At 39.9% G+C, this 18,447-nt stretch overlaps 1 protein-coding gene, 1 non-coding gene and 1 pseudogene across 6 annotated transcripts in view; 1 reads left to right on the forward strand and 2 right to left on the reverse strand.

Moving 5' to 3' along the window:
• The window catches only part of PAAF1 (proteasomal ATPase associated factor 1), a 37,616-nt gene extending 22,051 nt beyond the window's left edge, over window positions 1–15,565 (forward strand). For 2 of the 5 annotated variants that reach the window (XM_019449778.2, XM_019449782.2), the window contains 5 exons: window positions 593–684; window positions 2,556–2,671; window positions 4,167–4,249; window positions 6,189–6,271; window positions 10,299–10,732. In XM_019449778.2, the coding sequence (XP_019305323.1) occupies window positions 593–684; window positions 2,556–2,671; window positions 4,167–4,249; window positions 6,189–6,271; window positions 10,299–10,376 (452 nt within the window). In that variant the 3' untranslated portion in view covers window positions 10,377–10,732. Of the gene's footprint in view, window positions 1–592; window positions 685–2,555; window positions 2,672–2,799; window positions 2,856–4,166; window positions 4,250–6,188; window positions 6,272–10,298; window positions 10,733–14,041 lie in introns of those variants that run through there. The other 3 variants (XM_019449779.2, XM_019449781.2, XM_019449780.2) reach the window with 3 other exon arrangements.
• On the reverse strand, window positions 8,830–9,552 carry LOC109266984 (tetraspanin-3-like; annotated as a pseudogene).
• A 163-nt stretch (window positions 15,566–15,728) lies between the features above and the next one.
• TRNAK-CUU (transfer RNA lysine (anticodon CUU)) lies at window positions 15,729–15,801 on the reverse strand. Its single transcript has one exon. It is a non-coding gene; the product is annotated as a tRNA-Lys (tRNA).
• Between the last annotated feature and the right edge of the window lie 2,646 nt (window positions 15,802–18,447).

An 18,447-nucleotide genomic window follows, 5' to 3' on the forward strand; every position in this document is an offset into this window, starting at 1 on the left:
TGGAACTCATCACTGTCTGAAAATATCCTATTTGTTTATTTACCTACTCCACTATTTCCTCTTTCCACTAGAATTCTTGAGAGTAAGGACCTTGTCTGTTTATATATTACTGTTACTAGGTTATTATTTGTGTATGCTATTTGTATATTACTAGGATAGTGTCTGATATGTAGTAGACCCTCAATAAAGATTTGTTTAGTGAATGAATAAATTTCATTGACTACAGACCATAAGAGCCTTGAGGGCAGAGACTATTTTGTTCAGATTAACTTATTTATTTATTAAGTAACCTCTACCCCCAACATGGGGCTCCAACTTATAACGCCAAGATCAAGAGTTGCATGCGCTACTGACTGAGCCAGCCAGGCACCCCAAAAGTCACTCTTTTTAAAATGTCAGTTCTGTGAATTTTGACATATCTATACAGTCATATAAACAATATCAAAAGTCCAGATACAGAACATAATTGTTTTTTTAAGTTAGTAAGTTAATCACTAACAGTAATTCAGTAGACAGCCATCAGTATCTGCTTTCTGGGCACAGCCAGCTGATCAGCTTTGCCCACTGTTAACTTGGCTCATCTGTCATGCAGGTGAACGGGAGGTTGGAACAGAGTCGAAAATGCTGCTGTTGGCACGGGAAGATAAGAAACTTCAGTGCTTGGGACTGCAGAGCAGGCAGCCGGCAAGTGGTTCCTCTAAGACTTTTGAACTCTGGCGCAACCTGGGTCACTCTGATTTTTGAAAGGCTGTTTTGGAAACATTTCTGTTTGCTCCCTGTGTTCACCTTTTGAGGAAGCTGCAGGAGTAAGGAACAGTAAAGTGTAATGATTAAGAACAGAGGTTTTGGGTTAAGGGCAACATTCACATCGTAGCTCCTCCACAATGGCTGTGACATTGAACAGGTTACTTAACTGAGCCTCAGTTTCCTTGTCACCAAACTAGTTCCTTGTCACCAAACTAGGCATAGTAGTACTCACCTTCTAGGGTTCTGTGATAACCCTAGATTAAATGCTCTACTGCATTGTGAGCTTTGTTTAGTCACTTTCTCTCTGGGCCTTAGTATGCTATATATAAAATGATGAGGTTGTGTAGATTCCCTTCTGTGTCCAAAGTAATGTGAAGAAATTCTGAGTAAAGGACTCATACGTTCAGGGCTTTTGATCAATTAATGGCCAGAATGTCTTTCATGGAAGAATTAGTTTAGTTTTCTTCCTTCAGGCTCTGAGGTTTTGCTGGGCAAGACTGCTCTTCATTAAGCTCTGAGTTCCCTGGGATTCAACTTTTAAAGTTTCTTTCCAGTTCCTATCAACATCACCCAAACAACTTTAATGATTTGGTTTGGCCACAGGTTTGTTTTTTTTTTTTTTTAATGTTTATTTATTTTTGAGAAAAAGAAACAGAGCGTGGCGGGGTTGTGGGGGGGGTGTCGCAGAGAGAGAGAAGCGGTCTCCAGGCTCAGAGCTGTTGGTACAGAGCCTAATGCAGGGCTCGAACTCAAGAACCATGAGATCAAGACCTGAGCCAAAGTCAGACACCTAACTGACTGAGCCACCCAGACACCCCCAGGTTTTGTATTTCATTTCTTCTCATTACTTCATTGTGCTAGTGATGTTTCCATTTTCCGAAATGACGTTCCAGGAACATCACTCTTTTTTATCATATTGCTTTTGCAACATCACTCTTTTTTATCATATTGTTTTTACACTCTGAATTTCCATGTTGACTTTTCCTTCCAATGAGAAATCACAGGTTTTGTTTGCTTGGCTGGGTTTGTTTCTTTCTTTCCTTTTTAGAACATTTGAAGGAGAAATGATCACATTGAACTAATAGTACAGAATACATAAAAATCTTTTAATTTCTTTTTTCAGGCACATGGGGAGAATTATAATTTTTTATTTTTTATTTTTATTTTTTAGCATTTTTTTGAGAGAGAGAGTGAGTGAGTGAGCAGGGGAGGGGCAGATAGGGAGAGAGAGAATCTCAAGCAGTCTCCATGCCCAGTGCTGAGCCCAACACGGGGCTCGATCCCACAAATGTGAGACCATGACCTGAGCCAAAACCAAGAATCGGACACCCAACCAACTGAGCCACCCGCGTGCCCCTGTAATTCTTTAAGTTGCCACTTCATTTAAGCTTGTTTCTTTTCCTACATAGTGTCTCCCTTCAAAAGGTTGTTAGAAGTGTCACGAAGCAAAATTTAAATGTGTGAATTTCAAGTGTTTCTCAAATGAAAGGTTCTAATGAAAAGCAGGAGAAGAAGGATTTGGGGTATTGAGGATCCTATGAGTCAATGTATTGAGGGGTAATAGTTTGAAAACTGCCACCTTAGGGTATGGTATTACATAAACTGCTGAAGTACTCAGGGAGCCTCAGGTTCCTGAAATCACGAGAGTTGTTCCTCCTCCATTGTTGGTGAATTTAGATCGAGAATGTTAAAAGGGAGAAGAAAGAAAATTTCTCTAAAAATAGGAGAATTTTCTTTTTTTGGTGGCTGTTTATTCCTGAAAACAAATTAATCTTTAAACAGCAGTTTTGGCTCCTGCTTGTTCCCAGGTGTTCCTCTTTGTTGGCTCAGATGCCTTCAACTGCTGCACTTTTCTCTCTGGCTTCTTGTTATTGGCTGGGACACAAGATGGAAACATTTATCAGCTGGACGTGAGGAGTCCGAGGTGAGTCACCACTCATTTGCATGATGCAGGTCTTCTTACAGAGTGGAAATTTTTATTAGCTTTAACATTGATTTAGGATAGCATGGAGATGACTGTTGAATCAAGGGTGTATTTTTCCATTTATAAAGGTTTTCCGGTTTGAGTTGTCTGATTGTTCTTATTATTCCTGGAATCATATTAAAAGGTAATTTGATTCATGCTGTCATGATTGTTCTATTGTAGTGATTACTGTGGAATCTAAGCTTAAATAATGAACTAACATTTCACTTAAATGATTGTGTAGAACTTGTAATTTTAAGGAGCTCAGTATTTTTCTCAGTGGTATTAAATCTGGGTTGGCCTAAGATTGATCATTTTTAGTTCATGCAAGCCAGCTGTGTTTCTTTGTTTAGCTTGGATCATAACCCGTCTGAAACAGGCCTTATTCTGGTCTTACAGATACCCAGAGAAAATCAAGCAACCCCTCTGCCCCGGGATTTAACAGTTTCTCCAATTTCTGTCCTTTCTTCCTTTCATTTCTTTTCTTTGTTCATTTGACATTAAATGAATGGCTTTTGTGGGCACTGAAAACAGAAATAAAAGATACAGACTCTGCCTTTGAGGCAGTTGGAGTCTGACAGTAAAAATGGGCAGGTAAAAGACTGTTGCGATGCAGGTGTGATCAGTGCTCTACACAGGAATTTGAGAAAGCACCTCTTCTCCAAGGAAATGAGGATTTTATTGGATTTTGTCCAGTAGGAAGTTATCAAATAAAGAAGAAGGGGCCTGCCTTGATAGAATAACATATAGAGCAGAGTGAAGACACGTATGGCACTTTTAGGGATCTCTAAAATATGACAAATATGTATGATACAGACTGGGTAGGAGGGAGGAGTGATGCCAGACAGGAAAGCAGGAGTTTGTTTAGAAAGAACTTGCAAGCCATCCAGAGGAGTTTGGACTTTATTCCAAGAGTAGTGAAGAAATTCCAACGAAGGAGTGATCACCTTATACCTTTTCTCCCATAATTTAAGTTACTTTACTTTTTTACTTGTTTTTGCCCTGTGGAGATAGGGAATCTCTGATCATTATTAGAAAATCAGCCTTACATATATATTAAATTGATTCTCACCTTTGTCTTTCATTTTAAAGAGTCCTGACATTTTTAATATTTTGCAATTGTCTTAATTCTGTCTATAAGCAAAATAATTAACATGTTGTTAACATTGTTGTCTTAAACTCTTATCAGGGCTCCCCTAAAAACTGGAGTTATTGGTGGTGGCTTAGTTCATTTGGCTCAATGACTTGTTTAGTTAGTGACATATTTAGATTCGCTTCAAGGCAGTTTTGCATGGATGACCTTTAAGGATCTTACCAAGAAAGAAACTGTGTGAATGTTTAATCTCTGTCCACATTTGTCCTGTTTGCTTTTGTATGGTTAGTACTATATGTTGAATACTGTCAAGCATTGCTTTTGAAGAAAGAAAGTGCAATCGCCCCTTTTTTTGAATCCTAGGGTTCCAGTACAAGTCATCCACAGGTCAGGAGCACCGGTTCTGTCCCTGCTAAGTTTCAGAGATGGATTCATTGCTAGTCAAGGTGGGTCCAGTAGCCAGATGAGAGAGTTTCCTGTAGTTCATTTAAACATGGATTTAGGGGCACTTGGGTGGCTCCCTCAGTTGAATGCCTGACTCTCGATTTTGGCTCAGGTCAAGATACCATGGTTTGTGGGATCCAGCCCCACATTGGGCTCTGCGCTGACAGCATGGAGCCTGCTTGGGATTCTCTCTCTCTCTCTGCCCTTACCCCACTCATGCATACTCTCTCTCTCTCTCCCAAAATAAATAAACATTTAAAAAATAAATAAATAGGGGCACTTGGGTGACTTGGTCGGTTAAGTGTCCAATTTCGGCTCAGGTCATGATCTCACAGTTTGTGGGTTCAAGCCCCATATCGAACTCTGTGCTAACAGCTCAGAGCCTGGAGCCTGCTTCAGATTCTGTGTCTCCCTCTGTCTCTGCCCTTCCCCTGCTCATGCTCTTTTTGTCTGTGTCTCAAAAATGAATAAACATTAAAAAAAAAATTTTAATAAATAAATATAGGTTTAAATGCCTGGTCTATGGCAGGGTTAGGGGCATGGTCCTCCACCATTCTTTGGCATACTTTGTTTATCATATAGTGTTTATCACTCTACCTTATAATTGTCTATATCCCCCTCTAGTCCAGGTTCCTTGAGAGTAATGACTATACCTTATTCATCATAATATAACTCTGTTTTCAGATGACAAAACTAAGGCTAATAAAAGAAAGTTATTAGAATCTCCTGCCAGATTAAACAATTTTTATTATAGAAATTGTCAAACAGATACTAAGGTAGAGGGAATAGAATAATGAACCTGATTATCCAGCTTCAACTATTACCAATTTATGGCTATTCCTGTTTCATCTTGTTTTGCCCATTCCCATACAATCTCCAACCCTTAATATATTTTGAAACATATCACAGACATTGTATTATTTCACCTGTCAATATTTATCTCTAAAAGATAATTCTTTTATTAAAAAGATGATTTATAATAATAACATAAGAAAGGATACAGTCTCCTGTATGCTGTTGGTTGGGATATAGATTGATTAACAAATAACTTAAAATAAAATTGATTAACAGATAGTTTTGGACAGCAGTTTTTCAAATTTTAAAAAGCTTGAAAAGGTTAATTAAATCAAAAAAAATTTTTCCCGGGTTCTATACAAAGTCACAGTGTGGCTCAGAAAAACTTCATGCATAAAGGTATTCTTTTATGCAGTATGCTCTCAACCATGTAAAATAAAAATTTTCACAGAAAAGATTGGAAAATAACATTAAAATATTAGCAATGATTATCTTTGGTAGATTATGGGTGATTTTTTTTTTTACTTCTGTTTCATTTTTAAAGTTTTCTTCAATTAGCATGTACTATTTTTATATTAAGTAAAAAAAAAAAAAACAACAACAAAAATGACCTCATTCAGCAGTTTATAGATCATCTCAAGTCTCATTTGTCCACATTCTTTTGAGAAAATTAAGTTTAAAAATTAGATATGCTTTTATTTTCTTGTTATAACAACTTTGCTCCTTTGCCTAGTTTTATGTGGTCAAATTTATAGATTGAAGAATAATTTGGGAGCACAGATTTTTCTTAAAATATGTGTGTAGACAGATTCTCTGTTAAAAAATCCTTGTCTAGGATAAGTTTGTAATCAGACATATAACCCTGCAGTTGCTTGCTCTGTGCCTTTGGCAGGTATTGCTAATCAAAGACGGCCCTTTTTCCCACTGAGCTTGCACTTGGCCTTCAAATCCTCTAGCTCAGCATTCTAGGCAACCACTGTAGGTCCTCATATTTGACCCATATAATGAGATCTATTTGCCATTCTCAGTCTTGGGACAATCTTCTTTCGGCTAGTGATGTACAGAAATAAACTAAAATACTGGAGCTTAAACTCCTTTGCATGCAGCTTTCTCTTCAGTTATCTGATTTTTTCTTTTGCCTTTTAGGTGATGGAAGCTGTTTCATTGTCCAGCAAGACCTAGACTATCTCATTGAGCTCACTGGGGCTGACTGTGACCCTGTGTACAAGGTACAGGCCTGGGTGATTCTCACCTGGGATCTAAGGCTTGTGAGGGGATTGAATCCAGCTACTTGGTGGGCATTCAGGATGATAAAATACTTAGGGGTGAGATAGAACACAGAAAGAGTTTTGAGTCAGAAGTGGTTTTACATCTATAAATATTAACTGTCATTATTATTATTTAAAGTTCACTCATTTGAGGGGCACCTGGGCGACTCAGTTGGTTAAGTGTCTGACTTCGGCTAAGGTCATGATGTTGCATTTTGTGAGTTGGAGCCCCATGTCGGGCTCTGTGCTGACAGCTCAGAGCCTGGAGCCTGCTTTGGATTCTGTGTTTCCTCCTCTCTCTGCCCCTCCCATGCTCATGCTGTCTCTCTCTGTTTCTCAATAATAAATAAACGTTAAAAAAATTGTTTTTTAAAGAAATAATAAAGTTCACTCATTTGATTAGAGCGGAAAGAGAAAAACAAAAGGGGAAATATCTATTGACCAGACATTCTGCTGGATGTTTGGATGTTTTACGTGTATCATCTTGTTTTGTTGCTATTATTCTTAAAGTATAGGTGTTATGATTTCTCTTGTTTTTATACAGTTAATACATACCTGTAAAAGTTCAAACAGTACAAAATTATACAGACTTAAAAGTCCCTTATAAGAACTTTTTAGTTTTCGCTCTTCTTTCCAGAAGTAAGTAGCATTAATAGTTCGGCATGTATCTTTCAGACTATTTTTGGACAATCTGTACTTACATCTTGTGTTTATGTATTTATGTAAATAATACAGTTTTATTTTTAGTTTGTACATAATTGGGATCATTCTATATGTATTGTTCTGTAACTTTTTTTTTTACTTAACATCTTGGAGCTCTTTTCAGATAAGTGCGTATAGATCCACTTCATTTTTTTTTTTTAATGTTTTATTATTTATTTTTGAGAGAGAAACAGAGCATGAGCAGAATGGGGGCGGAGAGAGAGGGAGACACAGAATCCAAAGCAGGCTCCGGGCTCTGAGCTGTCAGTACAGAGCCCAATGCGGGGCTCAAACTCATGAAATGTAAGATCATGACCTGGGCTGAAGTTGGACATTTGGCCAGCTGGGCCTCCCAAGCGCCCCTAGATCTGCTTCATATTTAAAAATTTCTATGTAGTGTTCTATATTGTGATTTAACATACCATACAAGTGAGAAAAGTGAGATTCAGAGTAGTTGAAAAGTTGCCTTAGGTCCTGTAGCTATGGATCTGCAAATCTGAGATTAAGTTCCCTCCAGAATTCTTGCTATTTCCACTAAATTAGTGGTTCTTGACCTTTGAGTTTCAGGCTTCTTTTTTTTTTGAAGGGTGATACATCTTGGATTATATTTTTCTATTTACAACTGAGATCCCATCTACGAACTATTTTGCTAGTCTGCATGGGTACATTAATCCTAATGAGTTTAGATTTATGATGAGTGGACTCAGTTATACAACAAAAAAGACACACACGTTGTTTTAAAAGAGCACATATGTTATGCTCCTCCTATAAGGCCAGTTTTCATTAATAAACACTGGTTTCAAAGCTTAGTCTGATTTTGAAGATGAACCAAGATACACACTGTATGATTCTAAAATCTAGTTTAGCCATTTTGTACAGTTGCTGTTTTATTGGACTACAATATATGTTGTTTTAAAAGGACGCTAGGGGCACCTGGGTGGCTTAGTCAGTTGAACATCTGACTCTTGATTTTGGCTCAGGTCGTGGGATTGAGCCCTGCATCGGGCTCCATGCAGAGTGTGGAGCTTGCTTAAGATTTCTCTCTCTTCCCATCTGCCCCTCTCCCACTCACATTCTCTTTCTTTCTAAAAAATACATAAGGCCCAGGTCCTCCTTTAATTTTCCCATACTGTTCAGCTCACAAATGATTCTGAAATTAGAACCTTCAGTGTTGTACTTAAAAACTTAGGGATGTGGGGGGCACCTGGGTGGCTCAGACAGTTAAGTGTCTATTTTATTTTATATATTTTGTTATTTTTGAGCGAGAGACCATGAGTGAGCAAGGGGCAGAGATAGAGGAAGAGAGAGAGAACCCATGAGGGGGCAGAGAGAGAGAGAGAGAGAGTGAGAGTGCAGAGCCTGAAGTGGGGCTCCAGCTCACCTAATGCGGGGCTCAGGCTCACAAACCTGAGATCATGACCTGAGCCAAATTTGGATGCTTAACCAACTGAGCCACCCAGGCGCCCCAATCATCCAACTCTTGATTTCAGCTCAGGTCATGATCTCATTGTTTGTGGGATTGAGCCCCACTTGGAGCTCCATGCTGTCAGCTCAGAGTCTGCTTGGGATTCTCTCTCTCCTCTCTCTCTCTGCCCCTCCCCTGCTTACAGGCACGTGTGCCAACATGCTCTCTCTCTCTCAAGATAAACAAATTTTTTAAAACCTTAAATGTAAGAACGTGGAGAGTCAGATAGAACAAGGGAAAAGAAAGTCATAGGTCGGCATACGAAGAACCAAGCTTCTGTGTCCCAACACCTGTGTTACGTGTGGTTTAACTAAATGAACACAGGAGGCCAACAGCAGTAGACCTGCTTGATTCACCTTCCAAATCCGAAAAATAAGACTAAAAGCTCAGGCTTGCGATTTCTGCTGTGCATAATTCCACCAGTGACGAGGACCTCATAAGCCAGATCTCTACTCCTGCACAATATGATGCGTGCACACAGCCTGCCTAACAGCTGAATCGCTGGAAGTGCCAGCACTGCCCAGATAACATGCACCATGATTTCTTGCAGCTTTTTCACAGCAGGAGCCTCACATCCCTCAGCATGGAGGTTGGAGGAGTGGGCCAACCTGCCGTTATAGCTGCTGGCTGTTTTTTGGTTTATTTGTACCAGTCTCTATTTCTCCAGTATGATTGGTTGGTTCCATTGTAGGGTTCCACTGAATGCTGTGATCAACCTCACTTTCCACCTTAGCTCTGTAATCGTATCCCGAAACTGCTACAACTGCTATGACAAAAACCAAGAGTAGGATGATGACAGACATGGCAAGTCTGCAGCAGCTTTCCTAGATTGTGGCACAGCAGCCAATCAGCCCAAAAATGAAAAGTCGGGCTCCACAGCTGTGATCACTGCAGCAGGGAAGAGAGGATATACATCTGCAAAGTAGTGGTCAGAGTCATCATAAGTGATGAAGACCTGGGCTTCCACATAGTGCAAAATGCCAGCTCTGCCTGAAGATGAGGCTGAGAAACACCAGTCCTGGAGGAGGATGAGCAGCTCCGAAATCTTGGAGGAGATGATGCTGCACTGGCCCATCCGTGGTGCCGGCAGCCTACTGGCACCATGCGCACACCAAGCGAGGTGGCAGGGGCAGCCGAGCCTCCCCACTGGGAGCTGCACAGCCTGAGCGGTACTCACCATAGCCCCCAGTACCACTGCACAGCCCCAGCAGTGCCTCACTCCTCCTCAGACACATATTGAGAACTTCTTTGAATATAGTTGTACAAGGTTCAGGGATACCCTGGCCCACCTATGGATCATCTCCTTTCCCAGGTACAGACCCTCTGCCCTCAAATATGTACCACACTAATAGGTTTGCTCTCTACTTGGATAATTCATTTCTCTGTTCTGTAGTCATAAGTACCCTGAACCTTCACCAGCTATTTTTAAAATACCTATCATGGATATAATTCTCCTCTTGTCTTTGGAGTTGGTAGAGCTTCTTAGACTCACTTGTACTAAAGGGGGTCAATGACAGGGCTCTTTATTTTTTAATAAGTTTAAAAAAAAATTTTTTTTTAACGTTTATTTATCTTTGAGAGAGACAGAGCACAAGCGTGGAAGGGTCAGAGAGAGGGAGACGCAGAATCCGAAGCAGGCCCCAGGTTTTGAGCTGTTAGCACAGAGCCCGACGCGGGGCTCAAACTCACGAACTGCGAGATCATGACCCGAGCCGAGGTCGGATGCTCAACCGACTGAGCCACCCAGGTGCCCCAGGGTTCTTTGTTTTTGAAATGGAAGAATCCCAGGCTTCTTCTGAGCTGTGAACTCTTGTGTTCCAGGTAGCCACATGGGAGAAGCAGATCTACACATGCTGTCGAGATGGTCTTGTGCGACGCTATCAGCTCTCTGACCTCTGACTCCTTGGAAAGAGGAGTCCCAGTTAATGAAAACGATTGGCCCTAGTTGACAAAGAGAATAATCATTAGTCCTTCTCAAGGACCATGGACCTTTATTGTCTTGGGCACCCTTGGGAAGTCACAGAAAGTCAGCTACATTGGCCCATGGAATATGGAATATCATTCCATGATAAAACCAACTGTGAACTAAGTAAGAAGCTCACATATGCTCCATATATAAACTCACCCCCAACAACACAGGGCATGGGTATGGATGCTTACAGTTTGCTCTTAACACCATTTGTGTTAATTGTTTACAGTGACCAGAGGACTAAAGCCTGTTCTCTGAAGGAAATAAAGAGAATGTGTTTGAAGGAGTCTGAATTTGAAAAACTTGGTTAAATATTCTTTCTCCAGTAGAGAGTCATTCAAGTTGATTGAGTACCTGTCTTGGGCACTTCCTGTGGACCTGGCCATAGAGAAAGACTGCTTGTTAGCAGTAAATATCCTATAAGCAGCAATCTGGGAAAGATTCTTACACAGGTAGGGAAACTGTCTCAGTTTGGGCAGGGATTTTCTGCTACATGTGACTTTCAGTCCTAGGCAAACTGACATGGTTGATCATCCCAAATACAGGTGATAAAAGTTGAATCCTATCATTGTAAAGGCAGTGGCTGTCCAAGTGTGGTCCCTGGAACAGCTGCATCCGTATCATCTGGAAGTATGTTAGAAATAGGAATTCCTAAGCCCCACCTCGGCCCTAAATCAGAAATTCTGTGGGTAGAGCCAGCCAGGTGATTCTGATGCATGCTAAAGTTTGGAACGTAGAGGAAGAGATAGTGAAGGGCACTTTAGGCATAGCTGGAACACGGTGCTCGTAGGATGGTGAGGCTGGTCTTTAGGAGATGAGGCTGCAGAGGTTGACAGGACCCAGATTGAAAGGGCTTGAGTGCCAGGTAAGAAGCTTTAATTTCATTTGGTTCACGAGAAGCCCATGGAAAAGTTTTAAGCAAGGGTATAACATGGTCACCTCTTTTTATTTTTTTCCTAAATATAAAAATGGAGTCATAATGTATATATTCCATGTTTTATTTTCACTTAGAATCTCTGAGTTCTTTTTAACTTAGTACATTTAGACCTTTGTACTTTTTAACACTTTCCAGAGTATGAATACCTTATCATTTACGCTTTAGAAATTAGACACTTGGGGCGCCTGGGTGGCTCAGTCGGTTAAGCGGCCGACTTTGGCTCAGGTCATAATCTCGCGGTCCGTGAATTCGAGCCCCGCGTCGGGCTCTGTGCTGACAGCTCGGAGCCTGGAGCCTGTTTCCGATTCTGTGTCTCCCTCTCTCTGACCCTCCCCCGTTCATGCTCTGTCTCTCTCTGTCTCAAAAATCAATAAATGTTAAAAAAAATTAAAAAAAAAAGAGACACTTGAGCTGGGCAGTGTAGGCTAAGATCTGGATTTATTTAAGGGGAAAAAGCCAATTCCTGGCTGGAATAATAGTATGGCTCACAGCATGTAATCTTTATAACTTCACTATGACATGAAGGTAGTGAAACTCCGATGAATTGATTTGCCAAGAGTCATAGAGAACAGGAACTTGAACATGTTTTATCTTTAAATCCATTTTTTTCTACCTGTTGTGTATGCCTAAATTGTGAAGATAAAATACTGTTATTTGTTGAGTATAATTGGGTATCTACTCTATTTTGGGGACTATATTTATATATTTAATCCTCATAACACTCTTAAAAAGGAAATGGTATTGTTTTTTTTTTTTATAGACAAGGAAACTGAGAGTCAAGAAATTAAGTACTGGGGCACCTGGGTGGCTCAGTCAGTTAAGTGTCCAACTTCAGCTCAGGTCATGATCTCACAGTTCTTGAGTTCAAGCCCTGCGTTGGGCTCTGTGCTGACAGCTTGAAGCTTGGAGCCTGCTTTGGATTCTTTGTCTCCCTCTCTCTCTCTGCCCCTTCCTCACTCACATTCTGTCTCTCTCTCTCAAAAATAAACAAACATTTTAAAAAAAGAAATAAAGAAAAATTAAGTACCAAACCCTTGTTTTGGACCTTGCTTGGTCTGTCTCCAAGGCCTGTGCTCCTTCTACTATACCACATGGTCACAAGACCTCTGGGACTAGACCAGTTTCATTTAAGGAGTGATTTGTGATAAGGTCAGGTAGACCCAAAGGGACCTGTTCCAGAGCTCAGAAACATTGGATCCAAAGAAGTTCAAAGGGAACCTCTAAGAAGTCAGATGAAGAAGACAGGATGAGGGAGGATATGGCTGAGTTCACATAGCAGGTGTGTCTGAGTTCCTGTTCCAAGATTCACTCTTTTCCACTGCCATCACATCCATAAGCCCCTTTTCATAGGTCTCCAGAGTTGATATCCTGGTTGTGATGGATGCAGCGATCCTTGATAGCTGCCCTAAAATCCAGATTCAAACAGAAAGAGCAGAGGCCAGCTCTCAGGTGCCAAAAGCCTTGTCTTCGCTGAATGGAATATCCCCAGTATGCAGCAGACAAAGCTTTTTTTTTTTTCTTTTTTTCCCTTTTGGGTTGAAGAGTGCATTCTGGGTAGCTGTGATGGCCCAGGGAAGCTCCATCTTGTTTCCTGGCTTTCAGATGCCCCCTTGTGACTAATTGTGAGAAGTGCCTCTTTCTGAGATCTGGAAAGCTGTCAGTGGCATCAGCTACCGAGCGTATATTCGGTGCCAGGCACAGTCTTCACAATAGCCTTGCAAAGTAAAGGTTTCTTTTTCTTTTTTCTTTTTTAAAATTTTATTTATTTACTTTGAGAGAGAGAGAGACAGTGCAATTGGGGAAGGACAGAGAGAGGGAGAGAGAGAATCCCAAGCAGGCTCTGCACTGTCCATGCAGAGCCCAGTGCTGGACTTGGTCCCACAAACCATGAAATCATGACCTGAACTGCGATCAAGAGTTGGATGCTTAACCAACTGAGCCACCCGGGTACCCCGTAAAGGTTTCTTTTTCTTGAACACGTCTCTTTGTGGATACATTTTTTTCTAATTTACTTTTCACTTTGAAGTAATTTCACACCTTCAGAAAAATTGCAAGGATATAGTAACTCTATGTTTAGCATTTTAAGACCGCCACCTGTTTTCCAAGTGGCTGCACCATTTTACGTTCTCAGCAGTGGTGTATACAGGTTCTTATTTTCTCCACTTCCTTGCCAATACTGCCAACACTTGGTTTGTCCATCTTTTTTATTATAATCAGTTGGTTAAAATGGTGTCTACCAGGTTTGTCCATGGCAAAGTTAGTATTTTGTGGAGAGCTACATTGAGACTATAAATATCCTATTCCTCATACAACTTGCATCATTTAGTTTCAGCATTTGTTGATTTCTGTCTGAGCCAGTTATTCCTACTACAATTGCCAAAAGGTGATTTTATAATTTCATCATTCTTTTTCATTTATAATTTGCTTTCTACTATAAAGTAGAGCTTTCCTTTTTTCCCCACTTATTTAATTACTAATTCACTCATTCATCATAGATCTATTAGTGTGGACTACACATAGATTCATATTTTATTCTATGGATTATAATCCATTATTACTATGATTTCTTGTGGTGGTTAAATTGTCCCAGCTGAGCCAGTGGTAGCTCCTTCAAGCTGGATCCTATGTCCTTTTGACATGTTTCTATCTTTCTTTTAGCACTTCCATATTTTCTGATACTACAAGATATTCAAGCTTCATCTTATACTTCCCCACCCCAGTCCTGGAATCAGTCATTTGTCTAGATGGCTTCAGTTCTTTTTAGTGGAGAATGGATTTGGAAATCAAGTCTGGGCACTATATGGATATTCTTTGTTTTGGGGGTATTGCTTCTAGTCCCTACCAGTGGACAGTACATATATGTCTATATTTCTACATCCAGCATTCTAGATATACACTAAAGTTCATGAGTTCACATTGATGTCTCCCAATTCCAGTCCAACTCCACTGGGATTATTCTAGTCTGCATACATACCTCCTTCCTCCAAAAGTGAGAAACTTGGCTCTCATAATCCTCAATATTTCACTTATTTGCTCAATACTTCTGTGAGTAACCAATCTGACAACTACACAAACCACCTCCCCTTTCACTCCAGCCCCTGCACACTTGGTGCCCCTTACATGGAGTCACTCCCTGCATTCACCTCAGCCAGTCCCAGGCTGAGCAAGGTTCTCACCCAACCCTCTGGGTTTAATTTTTAATAACATCTTTTTTTCTGGTAATAAGAGTAAAATATGGCCAATCACATGAAAAGATGCTCAACTTCAGTGGTTAAATAAATGGAAATTAAAATCCACAAGAAAGCTCAGAAATGCAAAAAATAAAAAATAATGCCATATTTTTACTTTACAAAGAGGCAACTGTGGCTAAGAAATCAGTTTAAAGGGGCGCCTGGGTGGCTCAGCTGGTTAAGTGTCCGACTTCAGCTCAGGTCATGATATGGTTCATGAGTTTGAGCCCCGAATCAGGCTCTGTGCTGACAGCTCAGAACCTGGAGCCTGCTTCCCATTCTGTGTCTCCCTCTCTCTCTCTGCCCCTCCCCTGCTCATACTTTGTTTCTCTTTCTCTCTCTCTCTCAAAAATAAATAAAACATGTTAAAAAAAAAAAAAAAAGGAATATTCTTTATTGAAGGAATGTTGCCCCTGTGTGCCCCTCTCTGTTTAGTATTCTCTTGCTTTTATTTATTATTTTACTTACTCACTACTATGCATGTACTTGTTAATATTTAACTAGCTCACCAGAAGGAAAAAAATAGCCCTGATAGCATTTGCCACTTTGTTCCAAGCTGTTACAACCAGCTCCAGCACAGCAATCACTACATGTATTCCTAACAACATATTTTTCATGTTTTTGAACATTATATAAGTGGCATCATTTATGCAAACGGTATGTATTTGTGTGTGTGACTTATTTGCACAAAGGCTGTATAGTATTCACTGTTAATGCTGAACATTTGGGTGTGCGCATCAACTTTGCAAGGGAATGTCACAGTTTTCTGATGTGGTTATTCTAATTTACACTGACAAAATAGCAGTGTCTGAGAGTTCCTTTTTGTTTTACATACTCACCAATTCTTGATGTCAAGTTTTTATTTTATTTCAATTTTCTTTTAAATTTCCTCTTTTTTTAAATTTTTTTAATGTTTATTTAAACATTAAAACTCGTGAACTGTGAACCTTGAGATCATGACCTGAGCCAAAGTCTGATACTTAACCAACTGAGCCACCCAGGCACCCCTCAATTTTCTTTTAAGGTACGTGTGTGTGTGTGTGTGTGTGTGTGTGTGTGTGTGTGTGTGTGTATTTTTATTTCATTTCATTTCATTTCATTTCAGTTAGGCTCTATGCCCAACATGGGGCTTGAACTCACAACCCTGAGATCAAGAGTCACATGCTCTACCCACTGAGCCAGCCAGGCACCACTGAGGTCTTTTTAAAAAAAAAATTTTTTTTTAACGTTTATTTATTTTGAGACAGAGAGAGACAGAGCACGAACAGGGGAGGGGCATAGAGAGAGGGAGACACAGAATCTGAAACAGGCTCCAGGCTCTGAGCTGTCAGCACAGAGCCCGACGCGGGGCTCGAACTCACGGACCACGAGATCATGACCTGAGCCGAAGTCGGATGCTTAACCAACCGAGCCACCCAGGCGCCCCTGAGGTCAAGTTTTTAAATGTTTGCCAGTATAGATGTGAAATAGCATCTCATTGTGAACTTTAATTTGCATTTTTTGTTTGACCATCTTTTTATATTTCCTGGCTATTTGTTTTTCATTGTAAAATGCCTATTTATGCCTTTTGCCCATTTTTCTTTTGGGGCTTTTTGTGTGTGTGACTTTTCAGGTTTTCTTTTATGTTTCTTTGTTTAAAATATAAAATACAGGGGCATCTGGGTTGCTTAGTTGGTTAAGCTTCTGACTTTGGCTCAGGTTGTGATCTCACAGTTCATGAGTTCTAGCCCTGCATCCAGCTCTCTGCTGTCAGCACAGAGCCCACTTCAGATTCTCTGTCTCCCTCTCCCCCTGCCCCTCTGCCCCCCTCTCTCAAAAATAAATAAACATTTTTTAAAAATCGAAAATAAAAGAAAATATAAAGTACAAATCCCTTTCACTTTGGAGCTTGTCTTTTTACCATTTTTCTTAGTGGGGTAGAACCTAGCAATCTTTTCCTTTTTGGTTATGCTTTTTGTGTCTAGTTTAAGAAATACTCTCTGTACGGGTCATAAAGATCTTCACCTATACTTTCTTCTAAGAGTTCATTTCACTCTTAAATCTTTAATCCACCTTTTTTTTTTTTTTTTGGTATATGGTATAAGGTAGTATCATTTTTTCCTTTTAGATATCCTACTGTCCCATAACCACTTATTTAACAGTCCTTTTGTTTTCTGCACCAATCTGTATTGATTGCTGTGTTATGTATAAAGTTTTCATATATGCATGGGTTTGTAGCTGGACGATTGTTCCAGTGGTCTTTCCCTAGGCCAGTGACACACTATATCCCTTCCTTTTCTCCTCCTCTAGAGCAGAATTCCCCAATCTTTAAGGGCAGACTGTGAAATGACTTCCTTCCAAGGAGTACAATCCAGAAAGGAGCAAACAAAAGTAACTTTACAGTGGAGAGAAACCGGATATATACTACCTTAGCAGATGAAGGTCAGCATGACCAGTGATGTCATGTTGATAGTAGGTACCTTTGATATGATGGGATGAGAATGGCACTTCACTTCTGTGGTCTTCCTTTCAGAAGCCCCCAGCCTCAGTCTAATCATAAGAAAAATATCAAATTAGGGCGCCCGGGTGGCTTAGTCAAGCATCCAACTCTTGGTTTCAGCTCAGGTCATGATCTAATGGTTTGTGGGTTTGAGCCCTGCATCGGGCTCCACGCTGACAGTGTGGAGCCTGCTTGGGGTTCTCTCTCCCTTTCTCTCTGCCCCTCCCCCACTTGCACTGTCTCTCTCTTTCCCTCTCTCTCAAAATAAATAAACTTAAAAAAAGAAAAAAAGAATAAGAAAAAAATCAAACAAATCCCATTAAGAGACTTTGTACAAAATACCTGTGCAGTACTCCTTAAACTATCAAAGTCATCAAAATACAAGAAAAGTTTGAGAAACAGTTTTAGCCAGGAGGAGCCTAAAGAAACATGACAGCTAAATGTAACGTGGTATCCTGGGTGGGATCCTGGAACAGAAAAAAAGACATAAGGTTGAAAACTAGGAAATGTGAATAAAGTATGGACTTTCATTATAAACATTGTAACCAAAAGAAACAACAAAACTAAAAGGCAACCTACTAAATGGGAGAAGATATTTTCAAATGAGGTATTTGATAAAGGGACAGTATCTGAAATATATAAAGAATGATACAAGTCAACCCCCCCCCCCAAATAATCCAATTAAAATTGGGCAGAAGACATGGACATTTCTCCAAAGAAGACATTCAGATGGCCAACAGACACATGAAGAGATGGTTCAGTGTCATTTATCATCAGGGAAATGCAAATCAAAACTACAATGAGATATCACCTTATATCTGTCAGAATAACTAAAATAAAAAACACAAGAAATAAGTATTGGCCAGGATGTGGAGGAAAAGGAACACTTTTGCTCTGTGGTGGGAGTGCAAACTGGTGCAGCCACTGTGGAAAACAGTTTGGAGGTTGCTCAAAAAGTTAAAAATACAACTCCCTTACAATCCCAATAATTGCACTACTGGGTATCTATCAAAAATATACAAAAACACGAATTCAAAAGTATACATGCACCCCTATGTTTTTAGCAACTTCATTTACAATAGGCAAATTATGGAAGCAGCCCAAGTGCCCATTGTAAATAAATGAATAAAGAAGAGGTGGCATATATATACAATGGAATATTATTCAGCCATAAAAAGAACAAAATCTTGTCATTTGCAACAACATGGATGGAACTAGAGCATATAATGCTAAGCAAAATAAGTCAAAGACAAATACTGTATGATTTCACTCGTACGGAATTTAAGAAACAAATGAACAAAGGAAAAAGCGACAAACCAAGAAACAGACTTTTTTTTTAAATATTTTTTTTATTA

The sequence above is a fragment of the Panthera pardus genome, unplaced genomic scaffold (assembly GCF_024362965.1).
Source record: "Panthera pardus isolate Hobbes unplaced genomic scaffold, ASM2436296v1 HiC_scaffold_12, whole genome shotgun sequence".
In the NCBI taxonomy this organism is placed as follows: domain Eukaryota; kingdom Metazoa; phylum Chordata; class Mammalia; order Carnivora; family Felidae; genus Panthera; species Panthera pardus.